General features: G+C 37.2%; 1 protein-coding gene across 1 annotated transcript in view; it reads right to left on the minus strand.

Moving 5' to 3' along the window:
* The window catches only part of LOC122812010 (melanin-concentrating hormone receptor 2-like), a 454,828-nt gene that overhangs the window by 336,073 nt on the left and 98,925 nt on the right, over window positions 1-19,830 (minus strand). The window contains exon 2 of the mRNA XM_044084224.1: window positions 14,790-15,332. Coding sequence (XP_043940159.1) covers window positions 14,790-15,332 — 543 coding nt within the window. The remainder of the gene's footprint in view (window positions 1-14,789; window positions 15,333-19,830) is intronic.

Below are 19,830 nucleotides of genomic sequence, written 5' to 3' on the forward strand. Positions count from 1 at the left end.
TAAAAAAAATATACACACAAAATCATAAACATCATAAACGGTTAAGTGCTTTCATCCTGAGCCTTGGGACTTCCTCAAAACCATTGTTTGAAAGTTTAAACATCATTAAATAATACAATTTAAGTTGGAGAAAACCAGTCATTTGCTACAGTCAATAAACCAATCTGACTAATGAAAAGAAGCCAAGATTAAAAACAACATTCCACAGATAAATCAACAAAAGTTTGTGCTTTAAAATCTTACATTAAAAATATATGTATTTATATACAAATCATAAAAAATAGCAAAAAATACATAATGCTAAGTTTATTAAACAATTTGCAAAATATTATTATTAAAAATATTAAAAAGTGTTAAAAAGTGTTTATATGAAAAAGAAATGTTATTGGAAAGCATAATAGGTGAATAGGTCTTCCACTATTATTAAAGTTTAGCTGCTCTATTTTTTAAGATGGAACGATTGAGGTATATTCATTTAAACAAAAAAACGAGGACCAGCAAACAAGGCACCTGATTATAAATACTTTAATAAAAGTATGTAGGTTCTTATGACAGACCGGTTTCGGCTGATTTAATACAGAGCCTTCATCAGTGTAAAAGATTCATACAAAAAAGAACCATTTTATAAATAGTTGGATAGAACATGTGATTAATTACAAATGCTCATTTAGACCTGGCTTAAAGAGACCACCAAGCTTAATAATCCATTTTTTCTCCATGGAATTCAGTAAATCATGCCAACCTAATTCATTATTTCTGGGTCTGTTTATCTTATCTATAATGGTGAAAGTAAAACAAACATTACTGTGTATCAATGAATGTTTGTAAAGAGCATTGTTTTCGCTCTTATTTTTCATGTCACTGAGATGTTCAGATATTCTGAATTTTAAGGGTCTGGAAGTTTGACCAGCATAAAATGCAGGACAATTGCACTTGGCCAAATATATTACCCAGTCCGAAGAACAGTTAGCAAAACATTTTATGTCATATACTACAGGGGTGTTTTGACTACTGAAATTTTTTGTTTTGAGTTACTTGGCACACTGTGTGCAATGTCCACAAGGAAAACAGCCCAGTAAAGGTTCACTTGATAACGTGGTTTGTGTAGTATTGGTACTTCTGGCTTCAGAATGTTTGAAATGATTAAAAAAAGCAGATACATTTCTGCCTTTACAAAAAGAAAACAGGCATCTGTCACCAATTATTTCATTAAGTTTTGGGTCACATGTTAATAAGTTCCAGTTTTGCTGGACAGTATTGATTAATATATTGGTATTGCATCCATAAGTGGTTATGAGTCCAGCTTTCACCCTCCCCACATTTGCAAAAACATCCCCAAATCTCAGTTCATGCATATCAAGCGCATTTGTTCTGACAAACACACCTACACATGATTTAAGGATGATTTAGTTCTTAGATTTCATGACCGGGGTTATAAATTGGGTCAATTATTACACACCAAACATACAGTGGATAATATGAAAAGGGATGATCTTCTTCTTTACAAAAATAGGACTCAATCTAATTCCAATCCACCCAGACTCATAACCACTTATGGACGCAATACCAATATATTAATCAATACTGTCCAGCAAAACTGGAACTTATTAACATGTGACCCAAAACTTAATGAAATAATTGGTGACAGATGGCTGTTTTCTTTTCGTAAAGGCAGAAATGTATCTGCTTTTTTTAATAATTTCAAACATTCTGAAGCCAGAACACTACAACCAATGCTACACAAACCACATTATCAGGTGTACCTTTACTGGGCTGTTTTCCTTGTGGACATTGCACACAGTGTGCCAAGTTACTCAAAACAAAAAATTTCAGTAGTCAAATGACAAGTCTTTGAGAATTATAATGCCAGATAAGGGTGGAGGTTTAGCTATTGTAGATAGGATGACCTACATCAGCAGCATGTGTAGTTTACTATATGTCAATGACAAATATGAAATAACATCTAGAAATTAAATTAATATCACCTGTAAGAAAATTGATGCCTGTTAGAGGAGTCTTTAATGCAGGGGTCTATTAATGAAGAACTCTACGAGTTTCTTACTAACAAATACCTGGTTATTTCTATAGCTTTTGGAATACCCAAGATACATAAAGATGCTATGGATCCCCCATACTGACTTATAGTGTCTGTACACAACTCAATTACATACCCATTAGGGGTATTTACTGACTGTATTTTAAGAATTCTGTATACCCAGTTGAACATATATTAAGAGATTAATGGGATTTTCTTAGTAAGGTCAAACAGGATTGTTTTAAACACAATGCCAGTTTTTTCCATGATTGATATGGTTAACCTTTTCACCTCAATACCTCACAAGGAAGGGATTGAATTATTTCACACTGCTATTTTGGAATTAATGAACCTTAACACCACTATGATTAATTTTATTATAGAGGTGATGAAAACCATACGTCATAATAATTTTTATTACATTTGAAGGGGAATTTTTTAGACAATTCAGAGGACTTGCCATGGGTGCCAGTTGGCCTCTATGTATGCCAACCTCATCATGTACAGTTGGAAACATTTGTTCACCCTCAACTTTAAGTACAATGAAAATTGACGCGTTTACCTTTTTATTGGATGATATTTTTATTCTTTTGGAAAGACCAGGGGGAAGTCAGAAATTATTTCCTTACCTATATCAGTAACACAAAAACTTTTCTTAAATTCCCGCACACACTCTGACCACAAAATTAATTACTTGGATGTCACATTATACAAAGACATGGACAAGGAATATTTTGGTTCCACAATTTTTAGGAAACCAACGTTCTCAAATAAGTTATTTAGAATACAACACTAAAAGGAATATTTTAAGGAGCAACTTATCAGATTGGCCAAAATGTGCTCAGACTCAGTGACTTTTACAATGGAGGTGAACAAATTAACCAATATGTTTCAGAAAGAGGTTACCCTTATGATATTTTGAAAATTATATGTGATGAAATTATAAATGACTAGGGGAAATAATACTCAACCTTGTTGGAGTTAGATCAGACAGGCAACCCCATACTCTCCAAGAACATCTTGAAAAGTAGCAGTTTCACAGACTCTATAGTAATTCCCTATAGGTCCCATTCTAGGGAGATCAAAAAGATGCCAGCAAAAAACTGGTGATTTTTCAAAGGAAACTTAGAGATGATCCCTTATCTATGTGACGCACCAAAGTTTGTTTTTAAAACAGGCAGGAATTTGAAAAATTTACTGGAAATCCTAAAAAATACCTTTCTAGGTGCAAAGGAGCTGGCATCAAGAGATGCAGTGCCTGTAATCAGTGTCACTACATTCTAAATAAGAACAAGGCCAGGAAGGGTCTCCACCACTGAAATCTGGTAAGGAGATGAGAATTGCACATCCCAGGGTGTAGTTTAGCTGCTATTTGTGATGGTTGTGGCAACTACTACATTGGTAAGACAGAAGGACAGTTATGTAGAAGAATCTATGAACATGTGTGTACTATCAATAAAAGAAATATCAACAGCTCATTATTTAAGCACACTTTAGTGTGTCCAACTTACAATAGATTTCAATTTGGTATTTTGGAAACAGTCCCCTTTTCTCTTAGGGGTGATGCATGGGAGATAGAACTGGAGAGGAGAGAGTTAATTTGGCAGCTAAGACTCAATGCTGCAACACTTCCTGGCTTAAATGAATACACCTCGATTTCCCCATCTAAAAAGTAGAGCAGCTAAGCTTTAATAATATTTGAAGCCCTATTCACCCATTTTGCTTTCCATTAACATATTTTTTTTCATATAAACACCTTTTAACACTTTTTAATAATTTTAATAATGATACAATCTGTACAAATTGTTTAATAAACTTTAGCATTATGTATTTTTTTCTATTTTTTATTATTTCTATATAATTACATATTTTTTTTCTATAAGCTTTGAAACACAAACTTTCATTGATTCATCTATGGAATGTTGTTTTTAATCTTGGTTTCTTTTCATTAGTCATATTGGTTAATTGTCTGAAACAAATGATTGGTTCTCTTCAACTTAGCTTTCAAACAATGGTTTGAAGAAGTCCCAAGGTTTGGGATGAAAGTGCTTAACCGTTTATGATTTTTATGATTTTGTGTGTATATTTTTTTTGAATATAAGTTCGTTGTGAATTAAATCTGGAGTCCTGGACATTTTGTTTGACATATTTTTTAGAAGTTTTCAAGATACAGCCAGGTTTTGGTTTACCTGCAAATACTTCAGCCAGCATATACTGTTTTCACTCACAAGTTGGGTCACTGTTAAATTCAGCTTTGCCTAGAGATATACAAAAAGGCATTTGGTACTGTTTACAAAATCTGAAGCCACTGCATCAGCCTTTTTTTATTTTGTGTTTTTTCTATTGGCAGCACAGTCACATGTTGATTTTCTGGTTCTTTCCCTTTGTTGCCTGCTGATCATCAGCCATCACCTTCCTAAGAGCAATCAACAGCCATCAGGGTTCTTGTGATTAGATTTTTAACTCCAACACTGGTGGCTGATGTGATCACCCACAGTAGATCGGGGGAATTATACACTGTCTCCAGTGTGTATCTATGAATGTGTGTGCATGTCTGTGTGTGTGTGTGTGTGTGTGTGTGTGTGTGTGTGTGTGTGTGTGTGTGTGTGGGTGTGGGCGTTCATGCTCCCACACACACCTATAAACATTATTGTCACAGTCTTCCACTACCAAACCCACATCCCTCAGTCAGGTGATCAATGTTGTCATGTAGGAGCAATTTTGTCTGACATAAGAGGAGAAGAAGGTTATTTTAAAGTATTGTGAGGTGGCTGCATTACATGGATTTCATACCAGTGTGGGTGAACTAGTGCATGCAATTAAGAAAGCTGTGTGAAATGTTATGCATGGTGTAGATGGTTGTGGATAAATTTTTATATAAAATGAATGGTTGTATGGTCAGATATGTACAATATTTTAAAATTCATCGGTAAAAAGGTTCTTGGGTGAATGTAGATAAAGCATATATTTTAAGCTGGAGACCTATCACATTATCCAGTTATTATTACAAACCTTTTGTGAAAGATTTACATCTAAGATTTACAGTTACATTAAAGACATGTATAGTTATTTATTTGCAGTCAGAGATATATGGTACTAGAAAGGGAAATATATGACAGGAATTTTACTGTTAGAGAACTAGTTAACAGTATAACTAGTGTAAAGTAGGAACGTGATGTTACTATTTTGATGTTGTAAAGATATCTGATATCATTTGCCATTAAAATGTAGAATAATGTTTTAGCAAATTCATAAACATTTAACCTGCAAAGTTTCTTCTATGTGTGGAATTTTGTATAATAATAAACGTTATGTACTTCACTTCTTAGTATTTGTGCAATCATACACAAGTAACTATGTCCATTTTTCTTCATTAATGGAGCATGTATGGTTTATGTGCTACTAAAGCATCATCTGCATGACTATTTGTTTATAATTCATTCTATTCACTACTGTTGTATCTTTACATTTTGCATGCAGCACAAGTATAGGCTGGACAAGGTTGTTGGACCAGTGCTCCTGTTTAACAAACTTAAACAAAAATAAAATAAAAGTGATTATAATGAAAAAAAATTAGTGGGACTGTTAACTCAGATTTATATAGAAAATACATATCTGGTGCAAATGGCTAAGGAGTACTTGGAAAAAGAAATAAAATGACTAGCTGCATTAAACAAAAGTGCCCCTTAAGGCCTCACTTTTGGACTGACTGTTGGGGCATTGTTAAGTAAACTAAAACCACAGGTGAGGTATAAGGAATTGCCACCATATCAAAATGTTATATTAATCATAGAAATCATAGAAAATACAAGGCAGCTGAGCCTTATGGCCATTTATGCCTCGCCAGTACCTACCGTCACACCATATCTCACTTTTTCAAGGAGAGGTAGGCCAATCATGCCAAGGGGGTGAATTTATGAATACCCATCCAATTGTCTAATGCCTTTTTAAAGGAAGATTATTGCATTTCTTGATCTGGAGTTTGTTCCAGAGAAGTGGTACTAATTTGCTTTTCATGCAGATAATATTAGTTATTGTAAAAAAATATATATTTTAAGATATGAGGATGTTACAGACTGGCTGACTGATTTTAGAGCTACTTTTAAACATGATAAAAATGACAGATACGGGAGGAAGAAATATCCGTGGTCATTGTATGTTTATGTGAAAAGGGGAATATATTTTAGGTATAAGGACTGAGGTAACTGGGTAGTGTATTAACAAGAGAATATGGAAGAGCTTAGTAAGTAGTGGGAGTTCATTTTCTTTGTCTTACACAAACATGTTATCTTCCTAAGTCTGTTTTATTGCGTGTAGAGTTTATTGGAGGGGAAATAATCCCACTTCTGAAAACTAGAATAAGAAATGATGGTAGTTTTTCTGCCTGTAATTTGGAAGTCCTATTTGGGGAGGTATTTTATGTCACAAAGACAAATGGTTAAATTAAATACACTTCATCCTCTAGTATAAAGTTTTACTTCATCCTCTTGTATAAAGTTTCTTCTTTTTATACCATTTCTGCTATGGTAGGAAATAAATAAGAACTGTTATTAAGGAAGGTGCTATTTTAAGTACAAAAACAGACAACAAAGTTAAAAAATAGATAAGAAAGGTATTATGGGCATATATTTAAAATGAAGCTTTAAGTGATCAGAGAGGAATGATGGGTTGGGGACAGGAGTGGCAAAAAGTGAATAATGTAAGGATCATTTTTTATTTATAAAGAGCTAGGGATTAGGAATGCAAAAGGTGGCAACTGATAGATTAAGAGAGCAGTGGTTAAAAACGAAACAAGTTGTTGGAAGACAGGATATGGAAGGGTCGGAGACAGCAATGGCACTGAAACATACTGGACCTGTGGAAGATGCATACTGGCGACTTGCTCATATATGGTGCAGAACCCCAGTGAGAATACAGAAAGGACTGAGGAGAAATGGCAAAATGACTGAGATGTGGAGAAGGGAATGTCAGTCAACACCATATGTACTAGGCCTGTTAATATGTAAGTTTGGGAGCAGGCAAGGAAGATATGGAATATTATATTTCAGTAGAAGTGTAGGATAGTTGGGAATTTTGCTTGTTTGCTTTCAAAATGGAAGAGCTAGGTGAATATGGCAAAAGGGCAGAGTTTCAAATTGTGGCGGGAGAGGTACAACAGTTAATAGCAATGGCATGAAGGTCACCATGAGCAGAGAGGCATAATACAGTTTTGGTCCATAAATGGATGAGGAGAGCATATAGGGGGACAGAAGATGGGTGGGAAAAACATAACAGGTCAAAGGCAGATAGGAAATGGAGAAAGAGAGGAGAAGAGAAAAGGGGGAAGAGGGCAAGGATGGTAGTAATGACATGAGTGAAAATAGAATGGAAAGAAGATGCATATTTTTTCAAAGATAGACAATGAAATTGTGGAAACACTTTATTTTTTGTCAATTAAACATGGCACATTTCTGTGACAGTAAAGTTTGACATTCACAACTTCAAAGAATTTATTGCATATGAAATGGAGGATTGCTGCTATTGGTTTACTATCATTATTTCGAAAATAAAAAAAGTGTACTTATCAGCGAAGTGTTTTGCTGAAATTACACAATTCCGAACGTTCCTAAAGTCAGAAAACAGCTGTTAATGTCGAAAATGTTGCTCACGACATTTTCGACACTTAACAGCAATCCTATCCTTCCCTTAACTCCCTAACTAACTAGCCTAAACTCACATTTATGCAGGGGGGCAAGGCCCCTGCACCCCCCCACACCCCCCAACTTAATATTCCAACTCCGAGATCGCACTACAGTGAGGAAAGGGATGTATTTCCCTAACCACACTGTACCACAATCCCCTTACATAAGCAGACATTATAATTGCGAATGCACAGTCCATTCGCAATAATATTGTTCGCTCACGTAACCTGCCGAAATATGAAGTATTCGAACATCTGTTGTTCGAATACTATTGTAATGGTAAACCACTACTATTTATAAACAGATAGGGATTATGAATTTAAAAAAGCAATGGACGGATTAAGAAAGTAGTGGTCAAAGTAAGGGAACAGGTTGGTTAAAATGAATCTTAAAAGATAGACATCTTCTAAGGTAGCCAAAGGAATCAAATGCTCCTTTGAAGTGTGCCAACATATAAATAACTAGGGCTATAACAGAGGATGTTCCGGGGACATTGTTGTGTCTTGTAAGATGGGATGAGAAAGTAAGAGTGTGCAACTGTAAACTTTAATACCATAGTGGAAAAGAAGAGTGGGTGATATATTTTAGATATATTTATGTTGATTGTGGATTTTGATGGTTTATCTATTAGAAGTGTTTATAAAAATAATAAAAATGTCTGGATGTGGAAGGTCAATTTGCAGAATATTCCCACATAAAAATGTAAGCTACAAGGAGATTATCATTAACTACTACGAAAGCCATGAGTGTGAGAGTTCAATCCAAACATATAACAATAATTGCGTATTGTGGAACCAGCAGTATACATATTGGATATTTTGACTTGCTTATTAAAAAGTTACTTATAAAATCTCAAATGCATATATATATATATATATATATATATATATATATATATATATATATATATATATATATGTGTGTGTGCGCATGTGTGTGTGTGTGTGTGTGTGCGTGCGTGCGTGCGTGTGTGTGTGTGTGTGTGTGTGTGTGTGTGTGTGTGTGTGTGTGTGTGTCTGTGCACGCACGCGCGCGTGTGTGTGTATAAAATAGCCAGGGAATTGTTATGGCTAGGCTTGTATAGGCCCTAGGGCCGATAGCCTAGTACCAGCCTATGAACCTATGAACATATAAAATGTTTAGCTGTGAGATATGATGTAATGGAAACTGTAGAACATGTTTCCAAGGCTGTAAAATATTTCATGGAAATTGTGAAAATGTAATATATGTTTTAGCCATTTCTATCTTAAAGGACATTGATATGAATAATATTTGTTATTCAATGTTAGATGATGTCAGTTATTTGGAAAATATTGGGAGGAAAATGTGCATGTATCTTATGAAATAAAATATTGGAAGAAAATTGTGATTAGGAATTTAAGTCATGACACTGAAAAAATATAGAGGGGTTTGAATTTTTAGTTTTGTTAATTTTATTTTAATTTGCATCACTTTATTTTTAAATGCTAAATTTATATTTATTTAGTTATTTATTTTTAACAAGAAAGCAAACATTATCATTGCATGTGTTAGTAACATAGGGAACTACTACACTTTTCAATAAATGACACAAGATCCACATCAGCTATTAAAAATGTAGGCATAGAGGATCTTATTTTAATAACTGAAAAAAATGACAACATCTCAGAAGTGAAGCATCCCCCTTATGCTGCATGACAGTGTCACTTCTGGAACATGAATCTAAGTGCTCAGTATAAGGACAGAACCCTCAGCCTTCAGGACTTCCCATTTCTAATGTAAGAGTGCTTTCTGATGAGCCACTGATTGCAGTTTTATGGTACATCTTCAGTGAAGCTGTGGCTATGTTAGACTTTTATGTCACAGAAAACTGTGGTACTTAATTGACAGAATAAAGTATGTTTCCAGCCTTATATTTTGGCTTGTGTGGTACCTATTATCCATGTATCGATGGGAGAACACTAATCCCGTTTTCATATTATGCTATATTGCATTAAAATGTATTATGTATGTCAGTCTAAGCATAAGAACTTGAGCATGCACAGAGACCCTTTCTGTCCTGTTACTGTTTATCCAACTCCAATATGCCATAACTCCTGGGAGACTAAAACTGACTTTCAAGAGTTCTTATAAGCGTTAAAATGTGCCTGTAGTATGTGTGCTTAATCTTATCATATTTTTTTCTTTGTAAAATGTTCCTCAGCCACTAAATTAAATCTAACACACAAAGGCAACATGATATAAATGTATATTATAGTATAAGAATCATCTCTGTCATATCCTTTTTTCCCCTCTGTCCATAGAATCACTGGTAATGCTGTCACCCAGTCTTCATGAAAACTGTTACTTCTACGTGCAACATGCACCTTTGCAAAAGCAAGTATCATTGTGTTAACTCAGCAGCTCTAGTTTGACTTATATTCCCTGTAGTCTGAGGTGCACTGATCACCGAGTTAGTATATATAAGCAGTGGGACTGTGGGGTGGAGCCACCTGCATATACAGCACTGAGTTTCCAATATTGACTCAAATCTAATGAGTGTATCATTCATGAAATCTTGAAATCAGACTAGCAAATACACCAGCTGAGGAAAGCTACCCAAACATACAACCATGGAACATTCAGGGAAATATCACGAAAATATTTTCTTCTGCAGGTGGCATACCCTCCCTGTGGGGGACTTCACACCCCACAACTTTTTGCTTTTATATACTTTATATGGTAACCACATAGTTGCACAACATTGAAAAAAAGAGAAAACACCCATCAAGGATGAAACATAGTACACAAAACTGCAATGCTGCAGTAGAGCCAAAACAATGTTAAAACGTTCCAGGAACTGTTGCTTTAGGGAATCTGCTCTGGTTGCTGTATCTATGGGAATCTACATTTGAACAAGTGTAAACCTTCCCTAATCAATATGCACATTTAAATATGTGATACATTTCATTTTAAATATTCACTATAGTACCATCAATGTATTTATTTGTTAAAAGAGATTGTCAGTACATTCATTTAGAGACCAGTTGGCATAATGGTTAAGGTCTTCACACCTATGCACAAGATACAAAGTTCAGTTTTGATCTCTGATCAATGCCTGTTTGAAGTTTCCATGTTCTCCTTGTGTCTCTGTGGGGTTCCTCACACTTCCGACAAACATATACAGTGTTTCTATCTCAAATTCACCCAAGAATGGAATTGCGGATAGCAGCACAGACTCTAGATGGTGCTCTATAGGGGGAAGAATTGTTCAGACCAACTGCTTTGAACACCTATTGTGATACATAGTATCATCATGATGATAGAACACAAATTTAAAACAGAATGCCATGGCAGAGCAAGACACTCGATGGTGTAAAAATATGGTTCTAAGTGATTCTGTCATGTTGGCTAATGTTGCCAAATGGGCATAAGTATTTGCTGGTGATAAGTGGGTTGAGGGCCCACCATAATCTGACCTATGCTAGGGACTCATGCTATCAGTGGAAAGGGTGAATGTGCCCCTATTGGTCAGTGTCTGCCTGACATAAAGCCCAGCAGGCCTGGGTCAATAAGCTACTGGCTAGCCGGTGTGCAGTAGCCCTGCTTGTGTTACCTGGGATAGCTGTGTTGAGTGAAAGCTGAACATAAAACCAATCAACCTGCTAAATATGAACAAAGAATTGATATGCTAAATGTAGATTCACTGACAGGATGGAGCTTGGAAGTGGATGACATGAGGGTAAGGAGGAGGCTGGACATCCTACGTATCCAGGAGACAAGATGGAAGCCACTTGGCATGGGATTCAGAGTCCTCTACTCAGGGAGAGGATAGACTAGATACAGTGTGGGAATTGTGGAGAGGGAGAGACTTCAGAAGACACAGAGGGATGCCATCAGAATTAGTGACAGACTCATGGCAATCAGACTTCGGTGTAATGATAGGGCAGCATTCATAATTTCAGCCTATGTTCCTCAGAAGGGCAGTGATAGTGAGGAGAAGAGCACATTCAGACAGCAGTTAGATAAAGCAGGGCAACATGAATTGGTATTGATAATGGGTGACCTGAATTTCCATATCAGGACAGACAGAAGATGATTTGAGGAATTCCTGGATCCACATGGGTGGGGCAAAAGTAATAAAGAAGGAAAAGCGTTTTTAGACTTGTCTGGCAAATAGTTTGATAGTAGCCAACACATGGTTCAAAAAGAGAATTAGTCGCAAGATCACATATAAGAGTGGCCAACATGCAACTCAGGTAGAATTCCTCCTAGTAAGGAAAGAGCACTGGGGTAGTATCAGCAATGGCAAAATCATCCTCAGTGAAGCAGTCAAGCAGTCGTTGAAGAAGGCTCTAAGGTCAACAGAGACCAGGGTGAAGACATGGAAGTTAACTGGAGACAAAGCACAACAGTTCAGGGAATTACTCAGGACTCTAGTACCTCAAGAAGAAGAAGAGGGAATAGATGGAGTTGAAGAATAGCATGCCTCAAAACAGCATGTGTGAGGACTACAGAATAGATATGCAGCCGAGCAAGCTATGGAAATAAGGTACATAAGAAACGCTGGTGGTGGAATTCAAAAGTCCAGGAAGTCAGCAAAAGAAAGAAGGAGTGCAGGAAAAAAGTGAGAGAAGAGATGGACTAGAATAGGAAGGAATACTGGTTGGCTAACAAAGATGCTAAGAAAGGAGTTTTAATAGCAAAGAACAAGGCATCAGAGGCACTCTACCAGCTTCTGGTAAGTGATTCAGTAGATGGTACAAAGAAACTATATCAGGTTGCAAGGCAAAGACAGAAAGATAAAGAAGATAGTCAGACACCCTTCATAAGGCGATGCCAGCAACAACCTGCTCACCATTCCACAGGAAAACAAAAGCAGGTGGAAGGAGTACTTCCAGCAGCTTATGAATAAAGAAGAACCCACAGAAGCTATACTGCCCCAGATACAACCTACAATGAAAGAAGAGGAGGAACCCACTATAGAAAAATTAAGAACAGCACTAAGGAAAATGAAGTCAGGAAAAGCAGCAGGTTCAGATTAGGTCACAGCAGATATGATAAAGATGCTGGGTGAGATAAGCAAGAAATGGCTCTTAAGGGTACGCAAAGAAGTATGGAGAGAAAGGTGTATCTCAGATGGTTGGAGGATAAGCATACGCATGACAGTGTTCAAGAATAAAGGAGATATTCATAACTGTGAGCAGTACAGAGATCGAACTTCTATCACATTGCATGAACATTCTGGACAGGGTGGGTGCTAAACAAATACACAAAGTAGTAGAAAGTAAGATGGGACATGAGCAGCTCATATTCAGATCAAGATGCAGCACAACTGACCTTATGTTTGCAGTGAGACAAATACCTGATAAGAAGCTAGAAATAAGGAAAGAATCCAACAGAGCATTCCTAGATATAGGCAAAGCATATGACAAGATGCCAATAAAGTTGATATGGACAGTCCTACAGTAGTTTAAAGTCCCAGAAACACTGGTAGATTTAGTGCAATCTATGTACAAGTATACAGGGGCAGAAATACAAGCAATGTTTGGTCTCACAGAGGTGTTCCCAGTGGGGGGTGGGTGTATACCAGGGTTCAGCTCTGAGCCCACTTCTGTTCTTACTGGTGTTGGACTACATTAGCAAACAGGATGGAGGAGACAGATCAACAGAGTTTCTGTATGCAGATGATGTGTTATTAAAGGCAGACTCTAAGAGGGAATTTAAGCAAAGGATAGGAGAACGCAATGCAAAACTGAAGGCACATGGGATGAAACTGAGTACAGATAAGACACTTGTAATGGCAGCAAATGGAAGAAATAAGAAGAAGTTGAGAACTGAGATAGAAGGGAAAACAGGTTAATAATGTCAGGTATATGGGAGGATGGTTGAGGAGAAGGGAAGTTTGAATGAAGAGGTCAAAGCTAGAATCAGAAGGTCTGCAGCCAACTGGCACAAAGTACCAGGGGTAATGTATCACAGAAGAATGACAAAGAAGCTGAAAGGTAAGGTGTACAAAACAGTGTTGTGACCAGTACCAATGTATGGTGCAGTGCAGAAACCTGGACAGTCAAGTCAGAGCAGTTGAGGAAGACAGAGTTGATGGAGATGAAGTGCCTGAGATGGATAGTAGGATATACACTGTGGGACAGATGAAGAAATAAGGACATAAGAGCAGAAGCCAAAATATCTCCAATTGCAGAAAAGGTGAAAGAGAATAGATTATGATGTTTCAGGCACATGCAGAAAAGCAGAAGACAATCCAATGAAGAAGATTTTATATAGACAGGAAGAAGACAAGAAATAATGAGGGCATCCAGCAAAGAAGTGGATGGATTGTGAGAGAGAAGATCTGTGACAGTCAGGCATGTGTGTTGAAGAAGGTAGGAGAGTGGTATTGAATAGAGAGAGATGGCAATAGTTGACACAACACCCTGACCCCATGTAGAAAATGTGAAAAGGGGTTGATGATGATAATGATTGTCAGTACATTTACTTACAGTTGGTAAAATGGCTAAGGTGTTCACCTCACAGACATAAGATGCAGGGTTTGATACTTACCTTTGAAAGGGGAAAAATGGCTGGGCTTAAAATGGCCCACAAAGGCAGTTAGCTTAGTACTTATCAATGAACCTATAAGTGACCTGTGACTATGCTGCACACTGTAGTGGGGTATATTTAGCATAATTATAAATGCCATATGCAGGGTCCAACAAAAGTAAAACTCATTGTCTGCACTAGCACCAGCCATGGACTGTATCACAAGAACTTGTATCCCTTAAAGAGACGCACAGTGATCTGATTTCTTATAGCACCTCTCTGAAGATCTACAAGTATTCTCATGCTGTGTGTTTTTCAAATACTGATAGAGATCCTTAAATGAAAACCACATATTTTACTACCACAAATGCCATAGAACTCAAACAGTGATGTCTGTGGAATTGTAACCATTGTTTGCATGTAGTACATATTAAATCCATCAATGCTGCCAAAATTAAAATATTTTAATTATGCAAATAAATCAATATGCAGCCAGGAGTAGTTTCTGCAAAGCCTGCAGAGAGTGTTTATACAAAAGTACCAGAGTGCAGTGGAGGATGTGAAAACAAAATTACCTTGTGTGTATGATCTTCTCCCTGAAAAACTCCGTAAAAAAGATCATAAGGATTGGATTGACACAGCTGTGAGCATAGCTCAGGCAGATGGTTGACTGATAGAGGTAGTAAAATAGCATTGATGGTGTGGCATTTAAATTAATCAGTTGAACAACATGAAACGGTGTCCAGCATATCAGAAATGCAGCAATGATGATCAATGCCATTCTGGTCACCTTCTTGCTCCTTGTAGATCTTTTCTTCTGGACTTTCTTCATGACCTTGAAGAGGTGGTGCAGAGTCAGAGAGTACAGCAAAGTGATAATAACTACAGGGATGATAAAGGCAAGAATCGACTGGTAGAGTGTATACCAATAAATGCTGCGAGGCTCAGGCAGATCAATCAAACACAGCTCGGTCAGATTTTCACGCTGGACCTTGGCGTAAAGCATGGCTGGGGTGGCAAGAAGGAGACTGTAGATCCAGATGGAGATGTTAATGGTCACAGTACATTTCATTGTACGTTTCAGACCTGCGGTGGATGAGTACACAACTGCAATATACCTGAAAAAAGATTGCAATTGATAGAAACAACGTTATGAAGTCTGCAATCAACTCACATATAAATCGCCATTCAAAATTATATTTATTGCAGCTCATGCACTCACTGCCCAGTATAGCAAACTTCAGAGTATGGGATGATAAAAGATTTAGCATGTTAAATCTTTGCAGTGCCTATACCTTTGTTGAAATGAAATATTTAATGACAGAGAAGCTAATTAAAGGAACTTGTTAATCTTTCACAGATTAAAGAATATAATTCCTTTCATGGCTGCAGCCCTTGCAAGAAGGGGTTGTGGAGTCTTGTTTGTAATCTACAGTCTTTAATCCAGGCTAGAACCTTCACAGATGAGGGTGCAGTTAACCAGGTTAACATTTAATAGTAGCACTAAATATATTAGTTTTATGTGCTGCTTCTACATGATTACCAGTGGACACCAAAGTTCTTAACTAAGCTCTAGGACATCCCATGTTTTGGCACAAAAATAGCTAATAAAAATATTATAAGAGGACTTCAGCTATTGCTTGTTTAACTGCTGTTCAGGTAATATGTAAACCCCAGTACAGGCCTGCTCTGTGACATAAATAAAGTCCTGACTACAAGCCAGATGACATGAATTCAGATAATGTCTTGGGTGCTGGCAGTGTGGAGTAGTGGAGGTTGGGAGTGAGCAGATTATGCTGGCTCAAAATCCTTGGAGGAGGAGGAGGAAGATGGCTCCAGTCAGAAGAACCTGCTCCTATGCAAGTGGAATTTTGCACAATATTAGTGGTTATAGGACTGAGAGAGATGGGGTAAGTCCAAATGCAGTGTTGGTAGCCCTCACGGGTATCTGTTTATTGGACCATGAAGATGTAGTGGAAGGAAATAGTGCTCCACTGTACTTACACACATGCAGATATCAACCATTTATGTCATACAAATATATCCTCAGGGCTGGGATGCTGGTAAGGATACAAACACTACTGTGACTGTTTGCATGATAGCCTCTTAGGTCTAGTCCTACCATCACTATAAAATACCCAGCACAAGGGAATATGTATGTTGGGGTCTATATTATATATTCAAAGTTTCAAAATTTTGAACCTCATATGTTCGACAACACGAGTGAAACTTGAAACTTCGAATATATAATAAAAAAGTAAAAATAAAAAAAAAATGTGCCTTAACTTTCTGAGAAGGGGGGCAAGCCCCCCTGCACCCCCACACCCCCCTACTTAAATATACCAACCCTGAGACCGTACTTCATTGCAGAAAAAGGAAATTTTCCCATTCTGCGCATATGGAGCCATTGCCTTTCACCTTCGAACTTTTCAAAGTTCGATCATATTGTGTCGACCATATGACAGTCGAACTTGGAAATGTTCGGCAAATTAATAGGGATCCATATGTTGGGCTCATGTGGTGAGGATTGATGGTCAGAAGTTACAGCAGGAAACAGTAACTAAAAAAAAGTAATTTCTTTATAAATATAACTTAGGATTCATTGCAAGGACTCCAACAAGTGGCAATAATATTTTACATATTATAAAAGAGTTATATCATAATACTGTTATATTTAATCTTAACCGAAAAAAGTCATGGAGACATACGAGTCTAAACTGTATAAATTCTCTAACTGTAATTATGAGGAAATAACATTTCAAGCAATTAAGACTGAGATTTGTTATTGAATATTGCTATGAAACAACAGCTGCGGTAGTAGGTTATTGTATCACTTAATGACTGAGCGGCAGGATCAGTTCCGTTAAATGTACAAAAATACTGAAAATTCATAAATAAATATCTTTCTTGGATGTATACACTAAATATTCTTAACAACAACAAAAACAGCAACAACTAAAAGATGCCACATAACCAAAAAGGAAAATAAAAGATAAATAAAAAGAAATATGAAAGTTAGATTAAACAAAACACAAAGAACCGCCAAACAGAATTACCAAGATGTCAAAATTAACTAGGAAACAAACTTAGTTACCAGAGTTGGAAAAAAATAAGGAAAGAATAATAAAGATTTATTCAGCTGCATCATGGGTATTTAATATATTTTCAGAAGACAAGAGAATGATTTCTGATCCTAAAATATGTTCTGTATACTCTCCAAAATATTTAGCAACAATTTTAACTTAGCAAAAAAAAAAAAAAAAGAAGAAAATTAGAGAAATAAAGTTAAATTTCAAGAGAAACATGTCATACATGTCATCTGCCATAGAAGATGCTGAAGAACAACACCGAATGAAATCAAGAACGTTAGCCCTGGAAGCCTCATCAATATTCTAGGGCAGAGTTTCTCTGAGTCTGTTATGTTGCAAGTCCCGCAGTCCCCTAAAAAGTCCACTAGTCTCCTCCTAAATAAGCCGTCCTTTGCAGAAACAAACTTGCCTCCCAAATGTAGAATGCACATACACACTCAAAAAAAGTCAGGACTTGGCTTAATACATTATTCCTTTACTACTGATTTTCAATAAAAACACATCCAGTAGTTGTTATCGTTCTGCATATAACCCACTTCTATATAAAATACATGTTCAATAGTTTATGTTTAATGTGCATAATATTTTCAGACTTGTATGATCTCATCTAAAACAAACAACTTGAGAACTGTTGCTCTTGGGACTTTCAAAAATTGCACTGTTATCTTACAATAATTTTGAGAGACATTGAATGAAGATCACATATCAAAAATGTGACAACAAGTAATAGCAATTCTATCCACAAAAGGAGGATTAATTTGGATCTAAATGATTACCTGCCTATCAGGTTACAGTGTATACTGTGCTCTCTAAATTTCATATTATTTATTTTCTTCTTCTTTGCTCCTCCATTAGACCTGCCTGATGGAAGTTCCACCTTTACACAATTGTACAATTTGTTATATTGCAGGTGTAAATCAGGCATCCCTGGACTAGGTGAGAATGCTAAGACTATTTATTCTGACCAGAGTGCTTAATCAGGGCATTTATTCTCCCTATGGTAGGAATCAAGTTGTTGAGAGCAGGCCAGCTTTCAGGTCCAATGGCACATCTATCCTATTCACCCATTTGGAGCTCTCTACTTCCCTGCAGCAGCACACTTATACACCACTCAGTCCTGACTGCTGGGGGAAGTGCTGCTTCACACCCTTCTTCATTACAAAAGTGGTGTGTGCTCAGCAGGCCTGTGCTACCTGGGTGAACCATCCAGTGTTCCTTCTAGATTTTACTGTATTGGCAAGATGCAGCCACCTCCTCCTTCCTAGGATAGGGCAAAATATAGCAGGGTCTCCCTCCAATCTTCCTCACTACAGCTTTTCCAGAACCCAAGCTGCTAGTTGAACCTAGGTCATCTAGGTCTTTATCAGGTACATTCCTCCATGTTACAGGGCCAGCAATTTGATACCATTCTTGAAAAAGTTACTGCTGCTGCTGTAAATCATGGGCTGGCCATTCACACAGCACATCTGAGTTCAGTTAAAAGATGTGACACAGTCCTACATATAGGCATAGAGGCTAAGCTAAGAACCGGCGAACCGGCAACTGGCCTAGAAGAGGCTTCATCATCAGTTTTGGACCTCGGATGCCTGTCCTTATCTTTGTCTTTGCATTTTTTGTGTATTCTGGTCATCAGTTCTTCCAATGGCATGGTATAAGTGAACCTTCGGCCAAAATAATGGCGAGCAAAATCAAACCAACTTTTAATAGGGCGCTCGTTAAATCTAGCACAAAACCGACAACTAGTGACATTGTGGTCTGGGCCTAGGCATGGAATACAGTAGGAATGAAAATCTTTATGAGGTATTTGCTTCCCACAAGAAATGCAATTATTAACTTTTACTGACATCGGTCTGAGGCAAGAAAAAGTTTCCCCAATGGGTACTTAGCTTTATTGAAGACTTTAGTTCTGAAATTCAAATTCGAAAATCTCTGGAGTCGGCCGACCGGCAGTTGCGAACTGTTTTTGCTTTGGGCACCGCTCGGCAAGAAAGACTGGAGAAAATGGCATCAGCTGCATCTTATATACCCCTGGCGCACTGACGTCAGGGAAGAAGCGACAGCAACAGATGCCGGACCAAGACTTTGGAACTCTGGCCGACTGCGGGACCGCCTGACAGCAGGATAACCCAAGTGTAATGACTGCAGCAGTGAAACACGATGAACATCTAGACACTATACATTACCATAGTGTTATGTTCACATTAAATGACTGTGTTATAATAAGCTTTGGAATTAAAGCACTGCATTTTTCTAAGTCTGAAGTGTCAGTGGAACAACAGGTAGCACACACACCTTTTGTATAGAAGGCTGTGGGTTCTATTCCCACACCAAGAAGACCGATTACTGACACTACAGTGCAGCATAACAGAGTGCTATGCACCTGAGTGCACCACCCTTCAGATAAGATATTACACTGAGGCCCCATCTGCTTGAGTAGCTGGTAGCTCAGGTGACTGTAAAATATCCCATACTACCTACCAAAAAGAGTAGGGAAAGTTCCCTGGTGCCCTGATCAAATTTCCCTTAG

This window comes from Protopterus annectens, chromosome 9.part0, assembly GCF_019279795.1.
Source record: "Protopterus annectens isolate FY-2018-M chromosome 9.part0, PAN1.0, whole genome shotgun sequence".
Taxonomy (NCBI): domain Eukaryota; kingdom Metazoa; phylum Chordata; order Ceratodontiformes; family Protopteridae; genus Protopterus; species Protopterus annectens.